This window comes from Cervus canadensis, chromosome 21, assembly GCF_019320065.1.
Source record: "Cervus canadensis isolate Bull #8, Minnesota chromosome 21, ASM1932006v1, whole genome shotgun sequence".
NCBI lineage: Eukaryota > Metazoa > Chordata > Mammalia > Artiodactyla > Cervidae > Cervus > Cervus canadensis.
In genome coordinates this window covers 33,887,375-33,910,552 of record NC_057406.1, presented here as the reverse complement: position 1 = coordinate 33,910,552, position 23,178 = coordinate 33,887,375, and the positions used below count along the sequence as shown (strand labels likewise).

The following is a 23,178-nucleotide window of genomic DNA, read 5'->3' as shown; positions in this document are numbered from 1 at the left end:
ACTGATGAATTTCGTGGGGTGTTAGGAACAGCCTATTCAAAAGTGGCAAGCTGAAAGATAACGTTATGTGCAATTTTATAGGACTGTAGAATAATTGAGAGTACCTTATTATTCTAGAATAAACTCACACAAAATTCATGTACTGTATTTAGGTCAATTTAAGAATATTTAATAACTATTTATTGAGACCTGAATGTTAAAAATTATTGGGCATGTTTTAGTCTAACCTGGAGTTTTTATAAATACAAAGCTTTAAAAACATTCAAATGAAAGTTGGCAATGGAAATAAAAGGAAAACTTTTTATGGTTTGGCATCTCATAAGAGTCTGGTTTACCATGTAATTAATTTCTTAATTCCATAAATGTTATTCAGTGCCTACTCAGTACCATGCAGCCTTCCTGGGGTCTACAAATGCATTGAGAAACAAAAGGGACCACCAGATCATTGCTGTTGTGGAACTTATTAGTCTTAGATATATTTGGAAGAAGATCTACTGTTTATAGACAGTAATCCTAATTATATGTAACTTAGAGGCTTTATGCTTTAGGAGGGCAGTAGATTTCTTATATCTTAATTGTATTATCTCATAGTACCTAGGTTTATGGAACACTTATTGTGATCTTAATATAATAAAATTAGAAATGGGTAATAAAAATGAAATATTTGAGGGGACTAAATAGGGATGTAGTGCTTACCTTAGGTAATTTTTGAACTTTCTATTTTGGAACATTTCAAACCCATCGAAAAGTAGTTAAAAAAAATTGTACAGTGAATACCTCTTACCTTTAAACTACACATACTTGCTTTGTGTGTGTATACCTCTCTATGAGCACCCACACGTGCTGAGTTACTTGTCGTGTCCGACTGTTTGCAGCTCCATGGACTGTAGCCCACCAGGCTCCTCTGTCCATGGGATTGTCCAGGCAAGAATCCTGGAGTGGGTTGCCATGCCCCCCTCCAGGGGATCTTCCCGACCCAGGGACTGAACCCGCTCTCTTATGTCTCCTGCATTGACAGGCAGGTTCTTTACCACTGACGCTACCTGGGAAGCCCTATGTACACACACACACTTGAATACATATTATTTATGTTTGTTGAATTCTTTGAAAATAAGTTGCATGTACACACACACACACTTGAATATGTATTATTTATGTTTGTTGAATTCTTTGAAAATAAGCTGCGTATGTTGGGACCCTTTTCCTCTGGATACAGGGGTCCGCACACTGTGACTGCCTGTTGGCCCAGTGCAGCTTGTTTCTGTTTCTGTCAAGTTTTATTGGGGCACGGCTGCGTGCAGTGCAGTTTTTGCACTATGCTGGCAGAGCTGAGTGGTTGCAGGAGACCAATTACTGTCTAGTCCTTTTTGGAACAAGCTTGCTGACTGTCTTCTAATAGCAAGGATAATTTCTTGTATAACTCCAACACAATGACAAAATTTAGGAAATTCAACACTGATAAAAAGTCTAGTATATACTCTGTAGTCAAATTTTATCAGTTTCCAGAATGTGCTTTTAGCAGTTTTTTTTTTCTCCCTGATCTCAGGATCACAAATCAGTTGTCACATCTCAGTCTACAAGTTTCTCAGCTTTTCTTAATCATTCGTGACAGTGGCACATTTTGAAGAATTCAGGCCAGTTGTTTTGTGGAACGTCTTCTCATTTAGTTTTGTCTGATGATGGCTTCCCTATGGTCAGGTTCAGATTAAACATTTTTGGTAGAAATACTCTGAAAGTGATGTCATGCCCTCCTTGGGGTGTCACATCAGGAGGCATAAGATGCTGGCTTGTTGCATTATTAACGGTGTTATGTTAACACTGGTTAGTGGCTAATGTCATAGCTATCTCATATCTATCAGTTTTATCTCTGTGAAGGTATCTTTAATTCTTTATAATAGGTATTCTGTGGGGAGATGCTTTGAGACTGTAAACATCTCGTTCTGCAACATACTTGCACCCAGTGGGTTGTAGCATCCACTGATAATTCTCACCATGTTAAACTACCGCCATCTTGACGGCAAAGTGGTGGGTAGTCTGATTCTGTCATTACGTCTACATTTATTAGTTGACAGCTCCCATAAGTAAGGGTTCTCTCTTTTCTCTCCCCTCTCTTTATTTATTTGGTTTGTCTAATTTGTGTCAGTACTGACTCACAGATTCTTTTTTCATTTGATGTTTTAAAGTCTATTCCTATAATTACTGATATCAATGCTCACATTTATTTTTGATATGACCAGTGAAATTGCTTTTAAGCTGGCCTCTGTATCTTATTGACATGTCTCCATCAGTTTTTGAACTCTTCCTTACTTTCTGGCACAGTATATTCCAGGTTCACCTTGTTTTCACCTGTCCCTCTCCTGGACTCAGCCATTTGTCCAAAGCGCCCTAATTCATTTTACTAGGGAATGCTGTTTAGACGTCAAGACCTGGATATTGGGTATGCTTGTTGCTACTGGGGTGTCACTGCTTCTAGACCCATTTCAATAGACAGAGCTAAGAGGTAGATTTTATTTGAAAATCATGAGTTCATTCTTCCTCCGTGTCTTTCTCTCCTATATATAAATTTTAAATATTAATTAATTAACATTAATTAATGTTAAACATTAGACAGCTGTGGAAATAAAAATGATAATTTCAGTTAACACAGATTGAATGATTTAACATTAGGTCAGCTTTTCTATTTGTGGACTTGGGGTTAAATATTTTTCTCCATTGAGAAAAGTAGGGATCCTTTTTACTTTTTCAAAGCGTTCTTAAACCATTTAGGAAAAAATTGAGCTGTTTGGCTCCATGGAAATTAAGACACTTTAACAAAAATATAAGACAGATGAAAATCTGGGAAAACTATTTGCATCATCTATCAAATCAGGACTTTCTTCTGTATCTGAATTAGAAAAAAAACAAACATCCGAAAAGAGAAAAAGGAGTGGGGGTGGGGGCTAAGCACACAAATAGCCAACCTCTCCACACTCACACAAAAAGTGATGTGGAACCATATTAAGGGATACTTCATTAATATGGCAATGCGTGTTCAAACAATAAATAACATTTTTTTTTTTTTTTGGCCACACTCTGCAGCTTAGGGTATCTTAGATCCCCAATCTGGGATTGACCCCGTGCTCTCAGCAGTGACAGTGTGGCGTCTTAACCACTAAACTGCCAGGGAATACCCTAAATAACCTTTTTTATTTTCATGATGGCTAAGATTAGAGTGACGGCACACCTGGAAAGGTAGGAAAAATGTGTGCTCTTCAGCTGTAGTGGGAACACACATTACTATAAACTTTTCTGGAGGCCATCAGTTTAGCAATACATATCACAATGGAAACCACATGTCAGTTAATCCCACTTACAGAAATGTACCTGAAAGATTCAATTGGACAAGTGTTTAAATGTATATCCAGGAGTGTTTATTGCACTGTTTATAATTTTTAAAAGTGAAAATAATCTACGCATCTACTAGAAAGGAATGGGTGAAGTAAGTTATGTTATATTTATATAAATGATATTACATAGTTGTTGGGAGGGATTAAGTAGATCTGTATGTACTGACATTGAACAATGGTTCATTATGTAAGAGAAGCTGTGTCATGGCCCTTTGTATGGAAATATGTACATAAAATATGGTAGGACATATGCCACACTCTCTGTAGTATTTTTGTTTTTTTAAAAAATGAGTATATACTGTTTGAGAGGGAAAAATACATCCTTATTTTTGAGGGAGAAGAGTCACTAGAGTATTAGGTACTATTAGATTACTTCATATTTATTTTCTTCCCCCCTTTTAAAACCTTGAGGAATTGAATAATACAGATGTATTAGAGATAAAAATATACAAAGAAATTGGTATTAGGCCAATTAAAGAATAGCTGAGAGGTACATAATTCAATATATGAAAATTATATTGGCATCTGTAAGAAATTGGATCCATTATGGATCCAATCTTAATAATTACAGATGCCAATATAATTTTCATATATTGGATCCAATTGGATCCATTGGATCCATTATGGATCCAATCTGACCTTGGCATCAAGTGATAATTTGTGGGAGAATGCCACATGACTTCAACAGGTTACAGATATAGGCTTATAATATCCTTATTTTCAAAATTTGTCATTCAAATTTTCCTTGAGTTTATTCAGATTTTTGAACTAGTTTTATCTCTTGGGCATAGTACCCATTTTATTCTCTCTAGTCCTAAGCTAAGAGTCAATGTGTTTTTATAATTTCAAATATCCATTATTTGAAAGAAGTCTTTGTTTTCTTTATTCTTTCTTTTAATGAATGTCTTAATCAGAATTCTACCGTGAGAACAAGCTCTTTTAACACCCTTGCTCCCTAATCAATACAGAAATCCTTCATAAACCTCAAGAGTTTTAGCTCTTTTTCCCTGGATCTTATCTAACTGCATTATATTTATTTTGAAATACAGTGAGTGGTTTTGGGAAAAGTAGTCCAGGAGTAGACGTTCAGTTAGCTTTTTATAGGACTTTGCATTTTATAAAGGAATTTTCGTGGTCTTTAATTCTAACTTGTATACAAAGTTCTGTGTATTATTATTTACCCACTTTTATAGCTAAAGGAATGATAGCTTAGAGTACACTAGAGATTAAGTAGTTTGTGCATACTCACATACCACAAGTGGCCTTCCATGATGGCTCAGTGGGTAAAGAAGATTTCCTGCAGTGCAGAAGACACGGGAGATGTGGGTTTGATCCCTGGGTTGGGAAGGTAACCCTGGAGAAGGAAATGGCAGCCTGCTCCAGTGTTCTTGCGTGGGAAATCCCATGGACAGAGGAGCCTCATGGGCTACAGTTCAAAGGGTCATAAAGAGTCGGACACGACTACGCAGCTGCACGCATGCACACCACAAGTAAGTGGGGTTCTGCAGCTGCCACATATGCAGGGTTCAGGAACATATCCAGTTTGGATGACTTCGGCCCTGAGCATCAGACCTGTGTATCAAAGCTGCCTGCAGGTCATAGCACCAGAGCAACCTACAAACACGAAATTCAACATGCCTCAAATTGAACCCATCTTTTCCCTTTCCCTTCCTCCTAAGTTCTCATCTCTAAACAGTTAGCCGTGCCATTTAAAACAGTGGAAATATAATTCACATAACATAAAATTCACCCTCTTAAAATGTACACTTCAGTGGTTTTTAGTATATTCACAAAGTTACACAACTATCACCATCACCCTATTTAAGTCTATACCAGTTAGCAGTTATGACCCAAACCCTTCTCCAGTCAGCCCCTGGCAACTGTTAATCCATTTTCTGTCTCCATGGATTTGCCTATTCTGAATATTTCATTTAACTGAAATCATGCAATATGTGGCCTTCTGTGTCTGGCTTCCTTCATGTAGGATAATTTTTCAAGGTTCATCTATGTTGTCACGTTTCGATACTTCATTCCTCTTCATGGCTGAATAATATTCTCTTGTATGAATATTTGTTTATGTGTTCATCAGTGGATGGGCATTTGGATCGTTTTCTCTTTCAGGCTATTTTGAATGACAGTGCTGTAAACATTGCTGCAAGGGATATGTAAAGGTTTTTCTGTCTGTTTCACCCATTAAGTATTCATTAAAACTGTTTAATCTTCTCCATCTTACTCCTGTTGCTGCCTTACTTCAGGTTCTTGTAAAAGTTTCTGAAACTCATCTTCCAGCCTCTAGTCTGGGCTCTTTCTATAATTTGTCATAATAATGCTGTGAACCATACTAATAGTGAATCATGTCAATTTGATCCTCCCCCTACTTAAAAACCTTTTCATGACTTAGTATACAGTGAAGTTCAAAACTTCTTAATATGGCTTATTAGACCCTCCATAACCTGGCCTCTGCTTGATGGTGCAGTTTCACTTCTAATTGCCTATAGTCTCTTAGAGGGACTTCTTGGTTCCATGTACTCAACATGCTGTTTCATGTTTTTGTGCAATCTCTTTGCACCTTTCTGCCTGGAGTGGTCCTCCTGTCTTTTTTAATTCATATAAGCAAAGTTGATCTCTTCTTCTATTTGCTATCTTGTTCTACATAAGGCATTTTGCATTTATTTTACTGAATTGTAATCATGTGTTTACATTCATAGCTCTTTCACCAGACCTAGTTCTTTGAGGTTAGAAACTTTATTAATGCCTGGCACAGTATCTGATACCTAGTAGATTTTTAGTAAGTGTTTGTATGATGCAAGGGAGAAAGGAGTACCACGTAGGTGGGAATGAACTAATAAATAAGCCTGTGTTTGTATGTCCCAAATTCTTTGTTTCTGTGTTGTAATTCTAACATACCAGGCTACTGTATGTTTCTAGCTGTCTTTGAGAACTAGCTGTGTACAACCACTTTTGATGATCTATAACCAGTGTATGGAATACGCTTTCCTGATAGCTCAGTTTGTAAAGAATCCACCTGCACTGCAGGAGACCCTGCTTTGATTCCTGGGTCAGGAAGATCCACTGGAGAAGGGATAGGCTACCCACTCCAGTATTCTTGGGCTTCCCTTGTGGCTCAGCTGGTAAAGAATCTACCTGCAATCTGGGAGACCTGGTTTCTAGGTTCATGTATATTCTTCCACATACATGCTTTCTATGATAGAATCTTTTAGAAGGGTAACAGAATACTTGAGCATTGAGAGAGTAAAAGTTTCTCAATTTTTTCTGTTGGTGTTACATAGCTGTACATGAAGAATACTTACAATAGCACAATAAGAAAATCTTACAAACATTTCAAAAGTAAATCGTCAAAGAATACTTTAGCTGACATTTTCAGCAGCCCTGTTCATATTTATAAGAGCATCTGATGGAATCAGCAGCATGAAGATGGAGATTAAATGGGGTAAGGCATGTAATATGCTTATCACAGTATCCTGCATATAAATAAGGGTTCAGTAAGCCTTGGCTGTCATAATTACTATTAATAGTAATAATGATTACTCTTAGTAAAAGTTAATCATTTCTTTAGATTTTTTGTTTACTGTAATATGTCTTCTCATGACAGGGTTAACTGCCTCAGTGGAAAACTCAGCTGAATATATTAGAAGATGAACATACTGAATAACTTGATTACTGTTAATTATAATAGAAAAATGACAAAATGATGTCCTGATAAGTGAGTTTATCTCATTCTTGAAAGATTTATTCTTAACTTTCAAATCCCTCCATTGGGTCTACAGATCAGTTTCTGCACATAAAACAACACTTGAGAGCACTTTAATAAGTTGGAAGACATTTTAAAAAACTTCAGCTGGTTCAGTTCAGTCGCTCAGTCCTGTCCGACTCTGTGACCCCATGAACCACAGCACTCCAGGCCTCCCTGTCCATCACCAACTCCTGGAGTTTACTCAAGCTCATGTCCATCAAGTCGGTGACGCCATCCAACCATCTCATCCTCTGTCGTCCCCTTCTCCTCCTGCCCTCAATCTTTCCCAGCATCAAGGTCTTTTCAAATGAGTCAGCTCTTCGCATCAGGAGGCCAAAGTATTGGAGTTTCAGCTTCAGCATCAGTCCTTCCAATGAACACCCAGGACTGATCTCCTTTAGGATGGACTGGTTGGATCTCCTAGCAGTCCAAGGGACTCTCAAGAGTCTTCTCCAGCACCACAGTTCAAAAGCATCAATTCTTCGGCGCTCAGCTTTCTTTATAGTCCAACTCTCGCATTCATACATGACTACTGGAAAAACCATAGCCTTGACTAGACGGACCTTTGTTGGTAAAGTAATGTGTCTGCCTTTTAATATGCTGTCTAGGTTGGTCGTAACTTTCCTTCCAAGGAGTAAGCGTCTTTTAATTTCATGGCTGCAGTCACCATGTGCAGTGATTTTGGAGCCCAAAAAAATAAGGTCTGCCACTGTTTCCACTGTACCCCATCTATTTGCCATGAAGTGATGGGACCAGATGCCATGATCTTGGTTTTCTGAATGTTGAGCTTTAAGCCAACTTTTTCACTCTCCTCTTTCACTTTCATTAAGAGGCTTTTTAGTTCTTCACTTTCTGCCATAAGGGTGGTGTCATCTGCATATCTGAAGTTATTGTTATTTCTCCTGGCAGTCTTGATTCCAGCTTGTGCTTCATCCAGCCCAGCGTTTCTCATGATGTACTCTGCATATAAGGTAAATAAGCAGGGTGACAATATACAGCCTTGATGTACTTCTTTTCCTATTTGGAACCAGTCTGTTGTTCCATGCCCAGTTCTGTTGCTTCCTGACCTGCATACAGGTTTCTCAAGAGGTAGGTCAGGTGGTCTGGTATTCCCATCTCTTTTAGAATTTTCCACAGTTTATTGTGATCCACACAGTCAAAGGCTTTGGCATAGTCAATAAAGCAGAAATAGATGTTTTTCTGGAACTCTCTTGCTTTTTGATGATCCAGCAGATGTTAGCAATTTGATCTCTGGTTCCTGTGCCTTTTCTAAAACCAGCTTGAACATCTGGAAGTTCATGGTTCACATAATGCTGAAGCCTGGCTTGGAGAATTTTGAGCATCACTTTACTAGCGTGTGAGATGAGTGCAGTTGTGCGGTAGTTTGAGCATTCTTTGGCATTGCCTTTCTTTGGGTCAGTACAAAAAGGACAAAAATCCCAAAAGGGCAAAGGACAAAGGTTATATGAATAAATATGAAAAAGAAAAACTATGTAACATTACGAGTCCTCAAAGAGAGATATTAAAACAATAGGGTTTTTGATCTAACACACTGAGAAAAATAAAAATGTAAGACCTGTTGTTGAGTGAGTGGTGATGAGATGGGTACACCCTGTTTATTATTATTATTTTTTAATTAGTGGAAAATTGCTTTATGTTATTGTGTTGATTTCTGCCATACAGCAATGTGAATCAGTCATAATTAATATATATCCCCTCCCTCTTGAGCCTCCTCCCCCTCCCCCCACCCTTCTCCTGTAGGTCATCACAAAGCACCAGGCTGAGCTCCCTGTGTTAAATAGCAACTTCCCACTGTCTACTTTATGCATGATAGTGTATGTATGTCAGTACTGCATTCTCAATTCGTCCTACCCTCACCTTTCCTGACTGTGTCCATGTATCCAAGTCTGTTCTCTGTTAGAGTCATCAGTACTACTTTTCTAGATTCCATATATATATGCGTTAATATGTAATATTTGTTTTTCTGATTTATTTCACTCCGTATAAGAGGTTCTAGGTTCATTCACCTCACTACAACTGACTCAAATTCGTTCCGTTTTATGGCTGAGTAATATTCCATTGTATATATGTACCACATCTTCATGCATTCATCTGTTGATGGATATCTAGGTTGCTTCCAAGTCCTGGCTATTGTAAATACTGCTGCAGTGAACATTGGGATACATATGTCTTTTATAATTATGGTTTTCTCAGTATGCCCAGTAGTGGGATTGCTGGGTCATACAGTAGATTTATTCCTAGTTTTTAAAGGAATTTCCATACTGTTCTCTGTAGTGACTATATATATCAGTTTACATTTCTAACAACTATGCAGCAGGATTCCCTTACTTCCACATCCTCTCCAGCATTTATTGTTTGTAGATTTTTTGATGATGGTCATTCTGACTGGTGTGAGGTTTGTAGTTTTGATTTGCATTTCACTGGTAATGAGCTTTTGAACTGTGGTATTAGAGAAGACTATTGAGAGTCCCTTGGACAGCAAGGAGATCAAACCAGTCAATTCTAAAGGAAATGAGTCCTGAATATTCATTGGAAGGACTGATGTTTGAAGCTCCAATACTTTGGCCACCTGATTCGAAGAACTGACTCATTGAAAAAGACCGTGATGCTGGGAAAGATTGAAGGCAGGAGGAGAAGGGGACAACAGAGGATGAGATGGTTGGATGGCATCAGGGACTCAATGGACATGAATTTGAGCAAGCTCCGGGGGTTGATGATGGACATGGAAGCCTGGCATGCTGCAGTCCATGGGGTTACAAAGAGTTGGACATGACTGAGCCACTGAACTGAATAATGAGCAGTGTTGAGCATCTTTGCTTGTGTTTATCGGCCATCTGTATGTCTTCTTTAGAGAAGTGTCTGTTTACGTCTTCTGCTCATTTTTTGATTGGGTTCATTTTTTTTGACATTAAGCTGTATGAGCTGCTTATATATTTTGGAGATTAATCCTCTGTTCGTTACTATGTTTGCAATTATTTTCTTCCATTTTGAGGGTTGTCTTCATCTTGTTTATAGTTTCCTTTGCTGTGCAGAAACTTTTAAGTTTTACTGGGTCCCATGTGTTTATTTTTGTTTTTATTTCCTTTAACCATTCAATATCATGGTAATCCAAGCCTATGCCCCAGCCAGTAATGCTGAAGAAGCTGAAGTTGAATGGTTCTATGAAGACCTACAAGACCTTTTAGAACTAACACCCAAAAAAGATGTCCTTTTCATTATAGGGGACTGGAATGCAAAAGTAGGAAGTCACGAAACAGCTGGAGTAACAGGCAAATTTGGCCTTGGAGTATGGAATGAAGCAGGGCAAAAGCTAATAGAGTTTTGCCAAGAGAATGCACTGGACTTAGCAAATACCCTCTTCCAACAACACAAGAGAAGACTCTACACATGGACATCACCAATGGTCAACACTGAAATCAGATTGATTATATTCTTTGCAGCCAAAGATGGAGAAGCTCTATACAGTCAGCAAAAACAAGACCAGGAGCAACTGTGGCTCAGATCATGAACTCCTTATTGCCAAATTCAGACTTAAACTGAAGAAAGTAGGGAAAACCACTAGACCATTCAGGTATGACCTAAATCAAATCCCTTATGACTATACAGTAGAAGTGAGAAATAGATTAAAGGGACTAGATCTGATAGACAAAGTGCCTGATGAACTATGGACAGAGGTCCGTGACATTGTACAGGAGACAGGGATCAAGACCATCCCCATGGAAAAGAAATGCAATAAGGCAAAATCGTTGTCTGAGGAGGCCTTACAAATAGCTGTGAAAAGAAGAGGAGCAAAAAGCAAAGGAGAAAAGGAAAGATATTCCCATTTGAATGCAGAGTTCCAGAGAATAGCAAGGAGAGATAAGAAAGCCTTCCTCAGCGATCAATGCAAAGAAATAGAGGAAAATAACAGAATGGGAAAGACTAGAGATCTCTTCAAGAAAATTAGAGATATCAAGGGAAAATTTCAGGCAAGGATGGGTTCGATAAAGGCAGAAATGGTATGGACCTAACAGAAGCAGAAGATATTAAGAACAGGTGGCAATAATACACAGAAGCACTGTACAAAAAAAGATCTTCACGACCCAGATAATCACAATGGTGTGATCACTCATCTAGAGCCAGACATCCTGGAATGTGAAGTCAAGTGGGCCTTAGAAAGCATCACTATGAACAAAGCTAGTGGATGTGATGGAATTCCAGTTAAGTTATTTCAAATCCTAAAAGATGATGCTGTGAAAGTGCTGCACTCAATATGTCAGCAAATATGGAAAACTCAGCAGTGGCCACAGGACTGGAAAAGGTCAGTTTTCATTCCAATCCCAAAGAAAGGCAATGCCGAAGAATGCTCAAACTACCGCACAACTGCACTCATCTCACACGCTAGTAAAGTAATGCTCAAAATTCTCCAAGCCAGGCTTCAGCAATATGTGAATCGAGAACTTCCAGATGTTCAAGCTGGTTTTAGAAAAGGCAGAGGAACCAGAGATCAAATTGCCAGTATCCGCTGGATCATCGAAAATGCAAGAGAGTTCCAGAAAAACATCTATTTCTGCTTTATTGCCTACGCCAAAGCCGTTGACTGTGTGGATCACAATAAACTGTGGAAAATTCTGAAAGAGATGGGAATACCAGATCACCTGACCTGCCTCTTGAGAAACCTGTATGCAGGTCAGGAAGCAACAGTTAGAACTGGGCATGGAACAACAGACTGGTTCCAAATAGGAAAAGGAGTATGTCAAGGCTGTATATTGTCACCCTGCCTATTTAACTTATATGCATCATGAGAAACGCTGGCTGGATGAAGCACAAGCTGGAATCAAGATTGCCGGAAGAAACATCAATAACCTCAGATATGCAGATGACACCACCCTTATGGCAGAAAGTGAAGAACTAAAAAGCCTCTTGATGAAAGTGAAAGAGAAGAGTGAAAAAGTTGGCTTAAAGCTTATTCAGAAAACTAAGATCATGGCATCTGGTCCCATCACCTCATGGCAAATAGATGGGGAGAGAGTGGAAACAGTGTCAGACTTCATTTTTGGGGGGCTCCAAAATCACTGCAGATGGTGATTGCAGCCATGAAATTAAAAGACGCTTACTCCTTGGAAGGAAAGTTATGACCAACCTAGATAGCATATTAAAAGGCAGAGACATTACTTTGCCAACAAAGGTCCATCTGGTCAAGGTTATGGTTTTTCCAGTGGTCATGTATGGATGTGAGAGTTGGACTGTGAAGAAAGCTGAGAGCCGAAGAATTGGTGCTTTTGAACTGTGGTGTTGGAGAAGACTCTAGAGAGTCCCTTGGACTGCAAGAAGATCCAACCAGTCCATCCTAGAGGAGATCAGTCCTGAATATTCATTTGAAGGACTGATGCTGAAGCTGAAACTCCAGTACTTTGGCCATCTCATGCGAAGAGTTGACTCATTGGAAAAGGCCCTGATGCTGGGAGGAATTGGGGGCAGGAGGAGAAGGGGACGACAGAGGATGAGATGGTTGGATGGCATCAGCAACTCGATGGGCATGAGTTTGAGTGAACTTTGGGAGCTGGTGATGGACAGGGAGGCCTGGCGTGCTGCGATTCATGGGGTCGCAAGTAGTTGGACACGACTGAGTGACTGAACTGAACTGAACTGAATCTAGGATGTGTGTTAAAGAGAATCTTCCTGCGATTTATGTCAGAGTGTTTTGCCTATGTTTTCCTCTAAGAGCGTTATAGTTTTTGGCCTTACATTTAAGCATTTAATCTGTTTTGAGTTTATTTTTGTATATGGTGTTAGGGAGTGTTCTTAATTTCATTCTTTTACATGCAGCTGTCCAGTTTTTCCAGGACAGCTTATTGCACCACTTATTGAAGACACTGTCTTTTCTCCGTTGTATATTCTTGCCTTGTTTGTCAAAGACAAAGTGCCCATATATGCGTGGGTTTATCTTTGGACTTCTATGTTGTTCCATTGGTCCATATTTATTTTTTTGTGCCAGTACTATACTGTCTTGATGACTGTAGCTTTGTAGTATAGTTTGAAGTCAGGGAGGTTGATTCTTCTAGCTGTTTTTATTTTTATAAGACTGTTTTATAGTGCCTGCATATGTTTACAGTGGAACGGTTTATTCATTTGTTCAACTACTGAATACCTACTGTGTTCAAGACTGACACACAGGGTGCATAGTAGTGAATAAAACAGATGCAAGCTGAACCATCCTGGAGTTTAAAGCCAAGTAGGGGATATAGACTTGAATAATTACACATAAGAACATAGTTGCAAATTTTCATATGATCACCAGCTGCTGTGGGACTAGCAACAACTGCTAGAAAGCAATTGTAGGAGATTGCTTGAGACACAAGCACATTGGGCTAGGGTGATGGTGGTGAGTTCTTGGATTTGGAGTATATTTTGAAAATAGATAAATGGCATAAGATTGTGGGTATTAAAAGTCTGTAATATTGTGCTTTTTGGTAAAATGTTTTGGGATATGCGTGTTAAGTATATTTCTTAACTATAGATTTTTGAAAGTAAACCATATTTTCTTAGCATCCTTTACCATAAGGAGCATTACTGTGTCAAAGGCTATGAACATTTGTGTGGCTCTTGGTAAGTACTAGCTTTCCCAAAGGGCTGTAACTGTTAACTGTATCACCAGAAATGTTTGACTTCTGTCTGTGCTTAACTTTTGCCAGCATAGTATATTTCATTTAGAAAAGTTTTTCTTGTTTAAATTAAAAAAATAGTACTTTAGCTGGGAATAAGGGGAAATTATGGAATTACTTTCCCTCATTTATCATTTTATTGTGTTGAGTTAGTTTTTAAGTGACTTTCTTTTATCCTAGTTTCCAGAGGATGTTAGTAACATATGTACCTGATCTAAAAGTTTATTCTATATTATTAGTATTATTCTGGAAATAACACTAATTAAAAATGTAGTCTTATTCCTTTTCTTGCTTTGTCTTTAACTAGTTTCATTGTGGAATTTATGTGTGGTTTTAAACTGGTTAGGCTTTATAACCTGTATTTTCTCAGTGATGATTTGTTTTTTAAAAGTGAAAGGAGTAATATATGTTAAGAGTACTTTAGATTTGTGATAAGGCGTTTTATTAGCTTAGAGCGGGGTTGGCAAACTTCTGTTCAGCATCATTTGGTTCTTTGTCACATTATCTTTTTTTTTTTTTAACAACCATTTAGAAACCTAGACACTATTCTTGGCTCATAGGCCACACAAAAACAAGTGAGCAGGATTTGGCCTGTGGGCAGTAGTTTGCTTATTTAGGCTTTTCATCTTGGGAAAGAGTCTCCGTTGATGCATACATTTTTTCCTACCTCCATATACTTTTTTTCTTAGGGCTGCCCTGAAGCTGGAACAAACTCTCTAGTATTCAAGTGTCATTTTTGTTGCGCTTGCTGTCTGCTTTGTCTTAAAACCTGTCAGTTCTTTTCAGATCACATCTCACCATGTAACACTTTTGTTCTTAAATTTTTACCAAGTTGTATTGCCTTTTTATATAGCTCAGTGACTAGTTATGCTTCTAAGGATGACTCTAGTTAAAATTAACTTGGGAAATACTGGTTTACGTTTTTAACCTAAACCTATTCTTTGTAATCAGCAGATTCCACCTCATTGTTTATAGGCAGGTTGTAGATTATTTTTTTTCAATAGCAGAATGTGAGTCAGAACTTTGCTGTCAGTATCTTTAGGGCTTAGAAGGGAAAAGATAATAGGAATGAATAGAGACTGCTTTCCCAGTTTCCCAGTCTCTTTGATGGAGTGTTCATCCTGGGAACATGCTGTGAAATACGTGCAGAAACTGCTACTATTCCACATTACATACATTTGAAACACAGAGTGTTTGAAAATTTTGTAAATGGGAATTTACTTAGGTGTTTGTTTTAGAGGCAGTATCTGTGGTCACATGTGAGTGATCCTCCAGCCACGCCTTAGGTATAAATCTGTATGGCTCCAGAAACTATAGTCTTTAATTCATTGTTGATAGGAAACTTCAAAGACTAAAGAAACTATTAACCATAAGGTTAATTTGTGCTAGTATTGGCAAGTGAAGACTGTGAGGAAAAGTCTTTGGTCTGTTTTACATGCTCAGTAGCCACACTTGGGTAATGAATGGATTGACTTGAATACACTGTACTTTGCTCTCAATTCCTGCTCTTTCATTATACCTTGAAAACACTGGTTTTTATTAAATAATTTATAATATACAGGAGTTCTTTCAAGTAGGTAATTAAGGAAATTTGTTGTTTTTTTTGTTGTTTAGTCGCTCAGTTGTGTCCAACTCTATTAGGCTAAAATAAAATGTCAACCAAATGTTCAAATCTTTGGTCAAGAGCTTCTTGTTTGGAAAATTAAATATTCATCATTTTTTTTCTGACTAGTGAGATAAACAGCTTTTTATTATAAACATTTGGAAAATACAGTTTAAAAGATAAGCACAAGATCATAGTCTAATATGGTAATCTTTCACACTTTTAAAAATTAAGAGGCAAAGAAAGAAATACATTAAAAATAATGTTACCTAAAAAAGATAAGTAATCAATTATTTCTTAGATTAATTCTTTCCATCAGAGACATACCCTTTGTTAACATTAATATACATACCACCATGAGTTTTTTAATGTATATGTAGATATGTTTATACAGATGTGTAGAGATACTGGGAATATGCCACATGTGTATCTTAGAATACTCTGTATGCTGTGAACATTTTTCCAAACATTTTACCAAAAACATAATTTCTAATGACCAGTTTTTAAATAATGGATTGGTTTGTAAAGTAATCCATGAACTAAAGGTGGAACAAGAAGAAACAGTGTCCTTAGGCTTATACTTATGACCTCACCTTACACCAGCTCTCTCCCTTATTTTTTGAAGTCTATTTTGGCAGACTGTGTGAAATCTTTTAGGCATAAGGATTAATCAAAAGGTTCCCAGGTGGCTCAGTGGTAAAGAATCCGCTTACCAATGCAGGATATGCGGGTTTGATCCCTGGGTCGGGGAGATCCCCTGGAGAAGAGACTGGTAACCCACTCCAGTATTCTTGCCTGGGAGACCCCACCGACGGGGAGTCTGTCAGGCTACAGCCCACAGGGTCACAAAGAGTGGACACGAGTGAGTGAGTGACTGAGTAGATACACACACACTAATCAAAAGTCAGAGGAAAGTCAAATTTCGTTTCAAGATTCTGTTATGTTATTCACCCTCTTTTCTTTACTCCCTCTTTGAGTTGCAGTGTCTCTAAGATATCCAACTCTCTCTCTTTTCTTCTCCACTCCCTCTCTTTTTCACTAGGGATCTCACAGAATTTGCAGACAGAACAATCATTCTCTTTAGCATTTTCGTAGTATCTATCTGACTGTTAAATATTGTTCCCAGGACTGTAGAAATGGACTATGGAGGGTATGAAAATTCTCAGTATTGACTATTCTCTTATGAATTTCCTTGACTATAGGTAAAATAGATGCACGGCAATTATTTGTAAGTTGCTTGGTTTTTCTTGCCACCTAAATCATCCAGAATAGTAGGAGTGATAGAGCTATCCCATTTTGTAGTAATTATTTTTCTTTATAGAGAATTTTGGGTCTTCTTGTTATTGATCTGTGCATTTGCATTGTTGAATCTTCTTATAACACTTTTTAAAAAAAAAACTTTTTTAAAACTGTGGTAAGATACACATAAAATTTATCATTGCCATAATTTTAAGTGTACAGTTGAGTGACATTAAGTAAATTCACAACATTGGACAACCATTAGCTCTGTCTGTTTCCAGAACTTTTTCCTCATCCCAAACTGAAACTCTGTGCCCATTAAATAATAACTCTCCAGTTCCCCTATCCTCAGCCCCAGGTAATCTCTTTCCTACTTTTTGTCTCTGTGACTTGAATTTTTCTAGGTATCTCAATGTAAATGGAATCATAGAATGTCTTTTTGTGTCAGACTTCATTTAGCATAATGTTTTCAAGGTTCATCCATGTTGTATAGCATATATCAAAATTTCATTCCTTTTTATGGCTGAATAATATTCCACTGTGTGTGTGTGTGTGTGTGTGTGTGTGTGTGTGTGTACAGTCATGGCGCCACACCACATTTTGTTTATCCATTCATTTTATCCAACAAACACTTGAGTTGTTTCTACATGTTAGCTATTGTAAGTAATGCTTCTATGACCATTGGCATACAAGCATTTGAGTTTCTGCTTTCAGTTCTTTTGTTAACATACCTAGGAATGGAATTGATGGATCGAGTTTGTCTGCATCCTTACTAGCACTTATTATATTACCTTTTTTTTTTTTTTTAAATAGCCACCCTAATAGGAGTGAAGTGGTAGCTCATTGTCGTTTTGATTTGCATTTCCTGAATGAGGTTGAACATCTTTGCATGTACTTATTGGCCATTGTGTATTTTCTTTAGAAACCTGTCTATTCAATTTGCCCAGTTTTGAATTGGATTGGTTTTTGTTCGTGAGTTGTGTCTTTAACACCTTATTAGAAGTAAAAGGTGCACCATGATAACCCAGACTGTGTTTCTCCCTTCTCAGGATTCCTACAGGAAACAAGTAGTAATTGATGGAGAAACCTGTCTCTTGGATATTCTCGACACAGCAGGTCAAGAGGAGTACAGTGCAATGAGGGACCAGTACATGAGGACTGGGGAGGGCTTTCTTTGTGTATTTGCCATAAATAATACTAAATCATTTGAAGATATTCACCATTATAGGTGGGTTTAAGTTGAATAAAATCAGTTGACATTGAGGAGTAATTGTATCTCCGTTTATTGAGTCTTTGCTAACTGCCATGCACAAATTATCTAATTTAAACTAAAATAATTTTTGTGAGGTAGGTAATATCCCTGTTTTGCAAATGAAATCTTAGGGATTGGAGCAGTTGAGCAACTTGTTCCAGATCAAACAGTGGCAATGCTGGAATTGAAAAGCAGGCCTATTTGACTCTAAAACCTGTGCTCTTAACCACTCTGTACTGAAGAAGCAAAGCTTTATGCTAGATCCATCATAAAAATGAAAACCATGAACAAAAATGTGAAAAGATAATTGAGATGGCGCCACTTGAATAGCCTTAAAAAATAAGACCATTTAGTGTGGCATTTCTTGGAATCAAATAAATACTGGCTTTAGATAATTAAGGAAAAAACACAACTCTGAAGTTAAAAGACTGAAGTGTTAATACAGTTTTTAAAGAATCTTGGCGAATTTGCTCAAAATTGATTACTTTTATTAAAATAATTGTTCACATAGAAATAAAATCTTTCCACTTGAAATGCTCTTTTTTAAGAATGGAAAGTTAAAAATATATTAATGTTGTAATTCATGTTTTTATAAAAACATTAATTCTATATATGTACGTTTAACAACATATAAAGTATGTGTTTTTAAGATTATAATTTTAAAAATTAGGCATAGTACTTTTTTGGCCTAGAATTTTTCATTATTTCTGTTTTATCATTGTGACCTACCTGCATATGAACCTAGTACTACTATATTTCTGGATATTTGATCTTTTAAAAGACATAGAAGTTCTGTTTAGAATAGAGAAAAATAAGTAGGAGGAGGAGAAAGGAAAATTTGGTGTGATGGGAACTAGGAATTACATTTACAACCTTTTAACCATATTTTATGAGACAAAGTTGTGAACAATTTTGAAAGATTTTTGTTACTAACTCCTGTGCTATAACTTTTTTTTTCCCTCCCCAGAGAACAAATAAAAAGAGTTAAAGACTCTGAAGATGTACCTATGGTTCTAGTAGGAAATAAATGTGATTTGCCTTCTAGAACAGTAGACACAAAACAGGCTCAGGACTTAGCAAGAAGTTACGGAATTCCTTTTATTGAAACATCAGCAAAGACAAGACAGGTAAGTAAAATTGTAAATAACAGTAAATAACAAATCTGTCCTCTCAAACTATATCAAGTGATTTTAATCATTAATCACAATTTACTAATATATATTCCAATAATGTCATTTTGGGAGCAGGAATGCGTGAACATTAATAAATGTACATACCTGATAGCATAACTGTTGATTTTTTTTCCCATTATACTAAAGTAGGAAGTAAAACAATATTTACTTGATAAATGTTCTCTAAAGGATATGAGAGGGCAGTCCACATTCCAGTGTCCATGCGTTATTTTTGGCTTTGGTTTCTTTCCACAATGAACAGTTCAGCACAACTTATATATATATCAGGATTCAAGAAATGTAGGAATTTTTTTTTTTTTACTGTTTTATTTTTAAAATTAAAGAACAGGGAGACAAATTTTGAGTTTCCTATTTTTGAAGTGCTTTTAAGAATATTATGTCATATGTTTCTAGATTAAATGTGTGTTTGGAGAATTTTACTTTGCTAGAATATTCTTTTAAAGGATATATTTGTTTTTCGGGGAAGTTTTCATTAAGGCAGGAGAATATTTAGAAAGCAAATAGGAATTCTCAGTTATTCATTTACTGTGTTGTTCTGAAAGAAAAAACACCATCACCAGATTGATCCTGAATTTTATTTCAAAAATTATTTTAAAAGTAACTTTTTCCCTAGGTAAAATTAATTGATATGATTTAACCTCTTTTTGTGAAATAAGAGTTTAACATATAGAGTGAATAAATTCCTAGAAAGGAATATGTAATGTTATGATGGAATACTAGTATGTTCCATATAAGGTGAACATTTGTTTGGGGCCTTGTCTGGTTATGGCCTGGAAAACCAATCTCATGGAATTTAACTTTATCGTGCTAGAAGGTAAGAAAATTGATGAACACGTATTACATGGTTAAATTGATAAAAACATCTAGATCTTTCACTGAATTTTGTAAAGGGATAAAAATTTTAAAAGTAAACCATCACTCAGCTAATACATATATGTTTGCTTCCCTGGTGGAAGATTATATGTACCACTTTCTAGGTTTGGTACACAGTGGAAAAAAAAAAAATTCTAAGTCTTCATTTGGAATCAAAAGCTGAATTACTATAGTTTTTAACCATAATACAGATTATCTCATTCTAAAACCTGATTTATAAGTTACAGAAATACTTGGTATATACGTTACTTCATTTTACTTTGGAAGAATTAAGATTTTATTCATAGCATTCCCAAGTCCCAAAGACTAGGAAGAGGTTTGATTTTTATCGTGTTTGTACTGGTCTTCTCTGACTAGAATCCTGGATTTCCCTTAGGAAATACTCAGAAAACATGATTGTAACATTGTAACTTTTTCTCCCACTTTCATATGAAAATTTTTCAGATATAAAATTGAAGGATTTTTACTGAAAGCATTTGCAAACCTGCTACCTAGATTATACACATTAACATTTTATTAACTTATTTATAACTTTAAAAATAAATATTTTAGATTGGGAGGCATATTAGTGTACATTGTACAAAGGAAAGAAAAAAGTCTAATAAGAGACTTTGCCTGATGTTGTAAAGGGCTGCAAATTAAGCTGTACTTCTCATACTTTAATATGCATAAGAATCAACTGGGCTGCTTATTCAAATCCAGGTTCTAATTCTGAATTAGAGTAAGGGTCTAGGTTGGAAGCTGTGAGTCTGCATTTTTAACAAGCTCTCAGGTGATGCTGCCTTTGGTACATGGACCACATCTGGAGTGGAAAGGTAACAAAGGACAGAAGAAGAAGGCGTTACTTGTGCAGTGTCGCCCTCCACTCCCATTTGATACAAGAGCCTGAAATAGTTGTCTCTCCTTTCCTTGTTGTGTGGTTACTACCTCAGAAGTAATACTGATCCTTAGTGTTTGACATTAATACTCTAATACACCACAGCATTCATAACTAATCGGAAAACTACCTGGTTTCCTTTCAAAATACATTTTTAGGTTTTATACTGGTTTTTGTGGAGGGAGGGGTAGGGAAGGTAGTGTAGGTATGTGATACCTAGTGGATTAACCTGAATTTGTTTTGTAGACATTTTTACGGATCATCGAATTAAAATATACAGTGATATATTACAAAGAAATACTTGTACTTTATTCCTTAACCTTCTAGCCCTCAGCTTTTCTTATATTTATATCCTGTTTCATTGATCTGGTTATGTAATTTATGGTGCTAAACTACAGCTTTGATATTTAGTTTCTGATCTTTGATTTCTCTATTATATGGACTTGTTGATTTATCTCTCAAAAGTTTATTCATTTCTCTCTGTTGAAATTAATTTGATATTTGCATGCTCTTAGAAGACTTGAAATAACTATTCCAAGTAATTGAGAAAATGAAATATGTAAATTTCTATAAATTTTAATTTACATCTCCAGTTTTTGTGAAAATTTGAAGCCCTATTTTCTGCAGAACATTGTGACAGTCATCTCCTATTATTTACTTATGATTTGAGCAAGATGAATATGCATATCCTCATTGTAGTTTGTCAGCAGCTACTTGTTGCATGCCCTGTTCTGGTCTTGAGCATGAACTTAACACACAGAACAAGAGAAAGTTACATTCAAGTTAGTAGGAACAGGACATGCATTTAGAACTTTCATAGATAAAAGTCAGGGGCTGGCAGGCTTTTTCTGCAGAGGGTCAGATGATAAATACTTTAGACTTTTGGGCCACAAGTAATATCTGTTGCATTTTTTTTTTCTTATAGCTCTTTAAAAATGCAAAAATCACTTAACTTGTGGGCAGTACAAAAATATAGGCTGTGGCTGCATTGGGCTTGTGGGTTGTACTGTGCTGGTTGTTGATTCTCTAGGGAACAGTATTCTTTGACCAGACAGGAGAAGTTAGGTCAGACTTTCAACTTAAATTTTATAGGCTAACATTAGTAATTTTAAAGTAAAATTTGTGTAATTTATGAAAGAGAAGTAGGAGCTTTACTCTAGTATTTTTAATGTAAGGGTTGCAGACTATATGTTTTACCAACTTAGTTTATTTTAAAAAGCCCATTTTTATGGCTAAAATATAATTATTTTATATTTTTATAAAATTATAGTTTTCAATTATCATTTTAGTCCAATCTGAAAGGCCAAGGTAGTTTTTGTTTCTGCAGGTAGGCTGTATCAGGTCCCTGTGTCCCAAGAGTATAATAAAGTCCGCTGTCTATAGATGACATTTTTCTGGCCTCTGGGCAGTGCATGGCAGTGTTCACGAACGTGTTGAAACCAAATTGTTGACATCATGGTAATCAGCAGTGTGTTTTCCAGTCTGCTAAAATCAAAAGTGGGGAGCATTCAGGAAAGTGGATGACAAAAGCAGAATTCTCTGAGTATCTGTTATTTCTGATTCAGCTTTTTTGCTTTCTGGAGGTCTCAGTTTGAGCATAATGTGGAAATTTGTTTTATGAACTTAAAAATGTTTTAAGTTTAAAAATTTTTTTAAAAATAAAAACAAAATAATTTTCTGTTTTGTTGTTGTTAATTTCTAGATACATAAATATAGTTGTTGGAAGACCTCCGTTAAAGAAAGCTTATGATCAAACTGTTTTAGCAAAGCAAACCAAATAAAAAACGTTCTTAGGTGCCACATTTCTCTGTTTAGCAGTAGTTGGGGTTGTGTACAAAAGATTGATATTTTGAACTTTGCTTTTTAAGAGTTAAAACTAAACAAAACAATTAACTGAGGACCTGCTGTGCACCAACGCATAGCACAGCCTCTGAAGCAGTTCAGTAGTTCCTGAGGTGGGTTATCGTTCGGCAAGGTTTCTTTCCAATTCAGCGATGCAGAGTTGCTTCTTAGAATACATCTTGTTCCTCCCATTGCTCTCCCCCAAGAAGGGTAGAAGAGGGGTGACAGAGGATGAGATGGTTGGGTGGCCTCACTGACGCAATGGACTTGAATCTGAGCAAACTCCAGGAGATAGTGAGGGACAGGGGAGCCTGGTGTGCTGCAGTCCCTGGGGTTGCAAAGAGCTGGACACAACGTAATGACTGAACAGCAACACAGCGAGGCTAGTATTCTTGCATCTGTCTACGGTTCAGGTATTTGAAGTGTTATTTCATTGAAAGAGTTTTGGCAGATGGTAAACTGTTCAGCTGGAACAAGTGCTTGTTTAAAATTGA

General features: G+C 36.7%; 1 protein-coding gene across 3 annotated transcripts in view; it reads left to right on the top strand.

Moving 5' to 3' along the window:
- The window catches only part of KRAS (KRAS proto-oncogene, GTPase), a 44,280-nt gene that overhangs the window by 8,361 nt on the left and 12,741 nt on the right, over positions 1-23,178 (top strand). For all 3 annotated transcript variants that reach the window (XM_043441327.1, XM_043441328.1, XM_043441326.1), the window contains exons 3-4: positions 17,697-17,875; positions 18,867-19,026. In XM_043441327.1, coding sequence (XP_043297262.1) covers positions 17,697-17,875; positions 18,867-19,026 — 339 coding nt within the window. The remainder of the gene's footprint in view (positions 1-17,696; positions 17,876-18,866; positions 19,027-23,178) is intronic.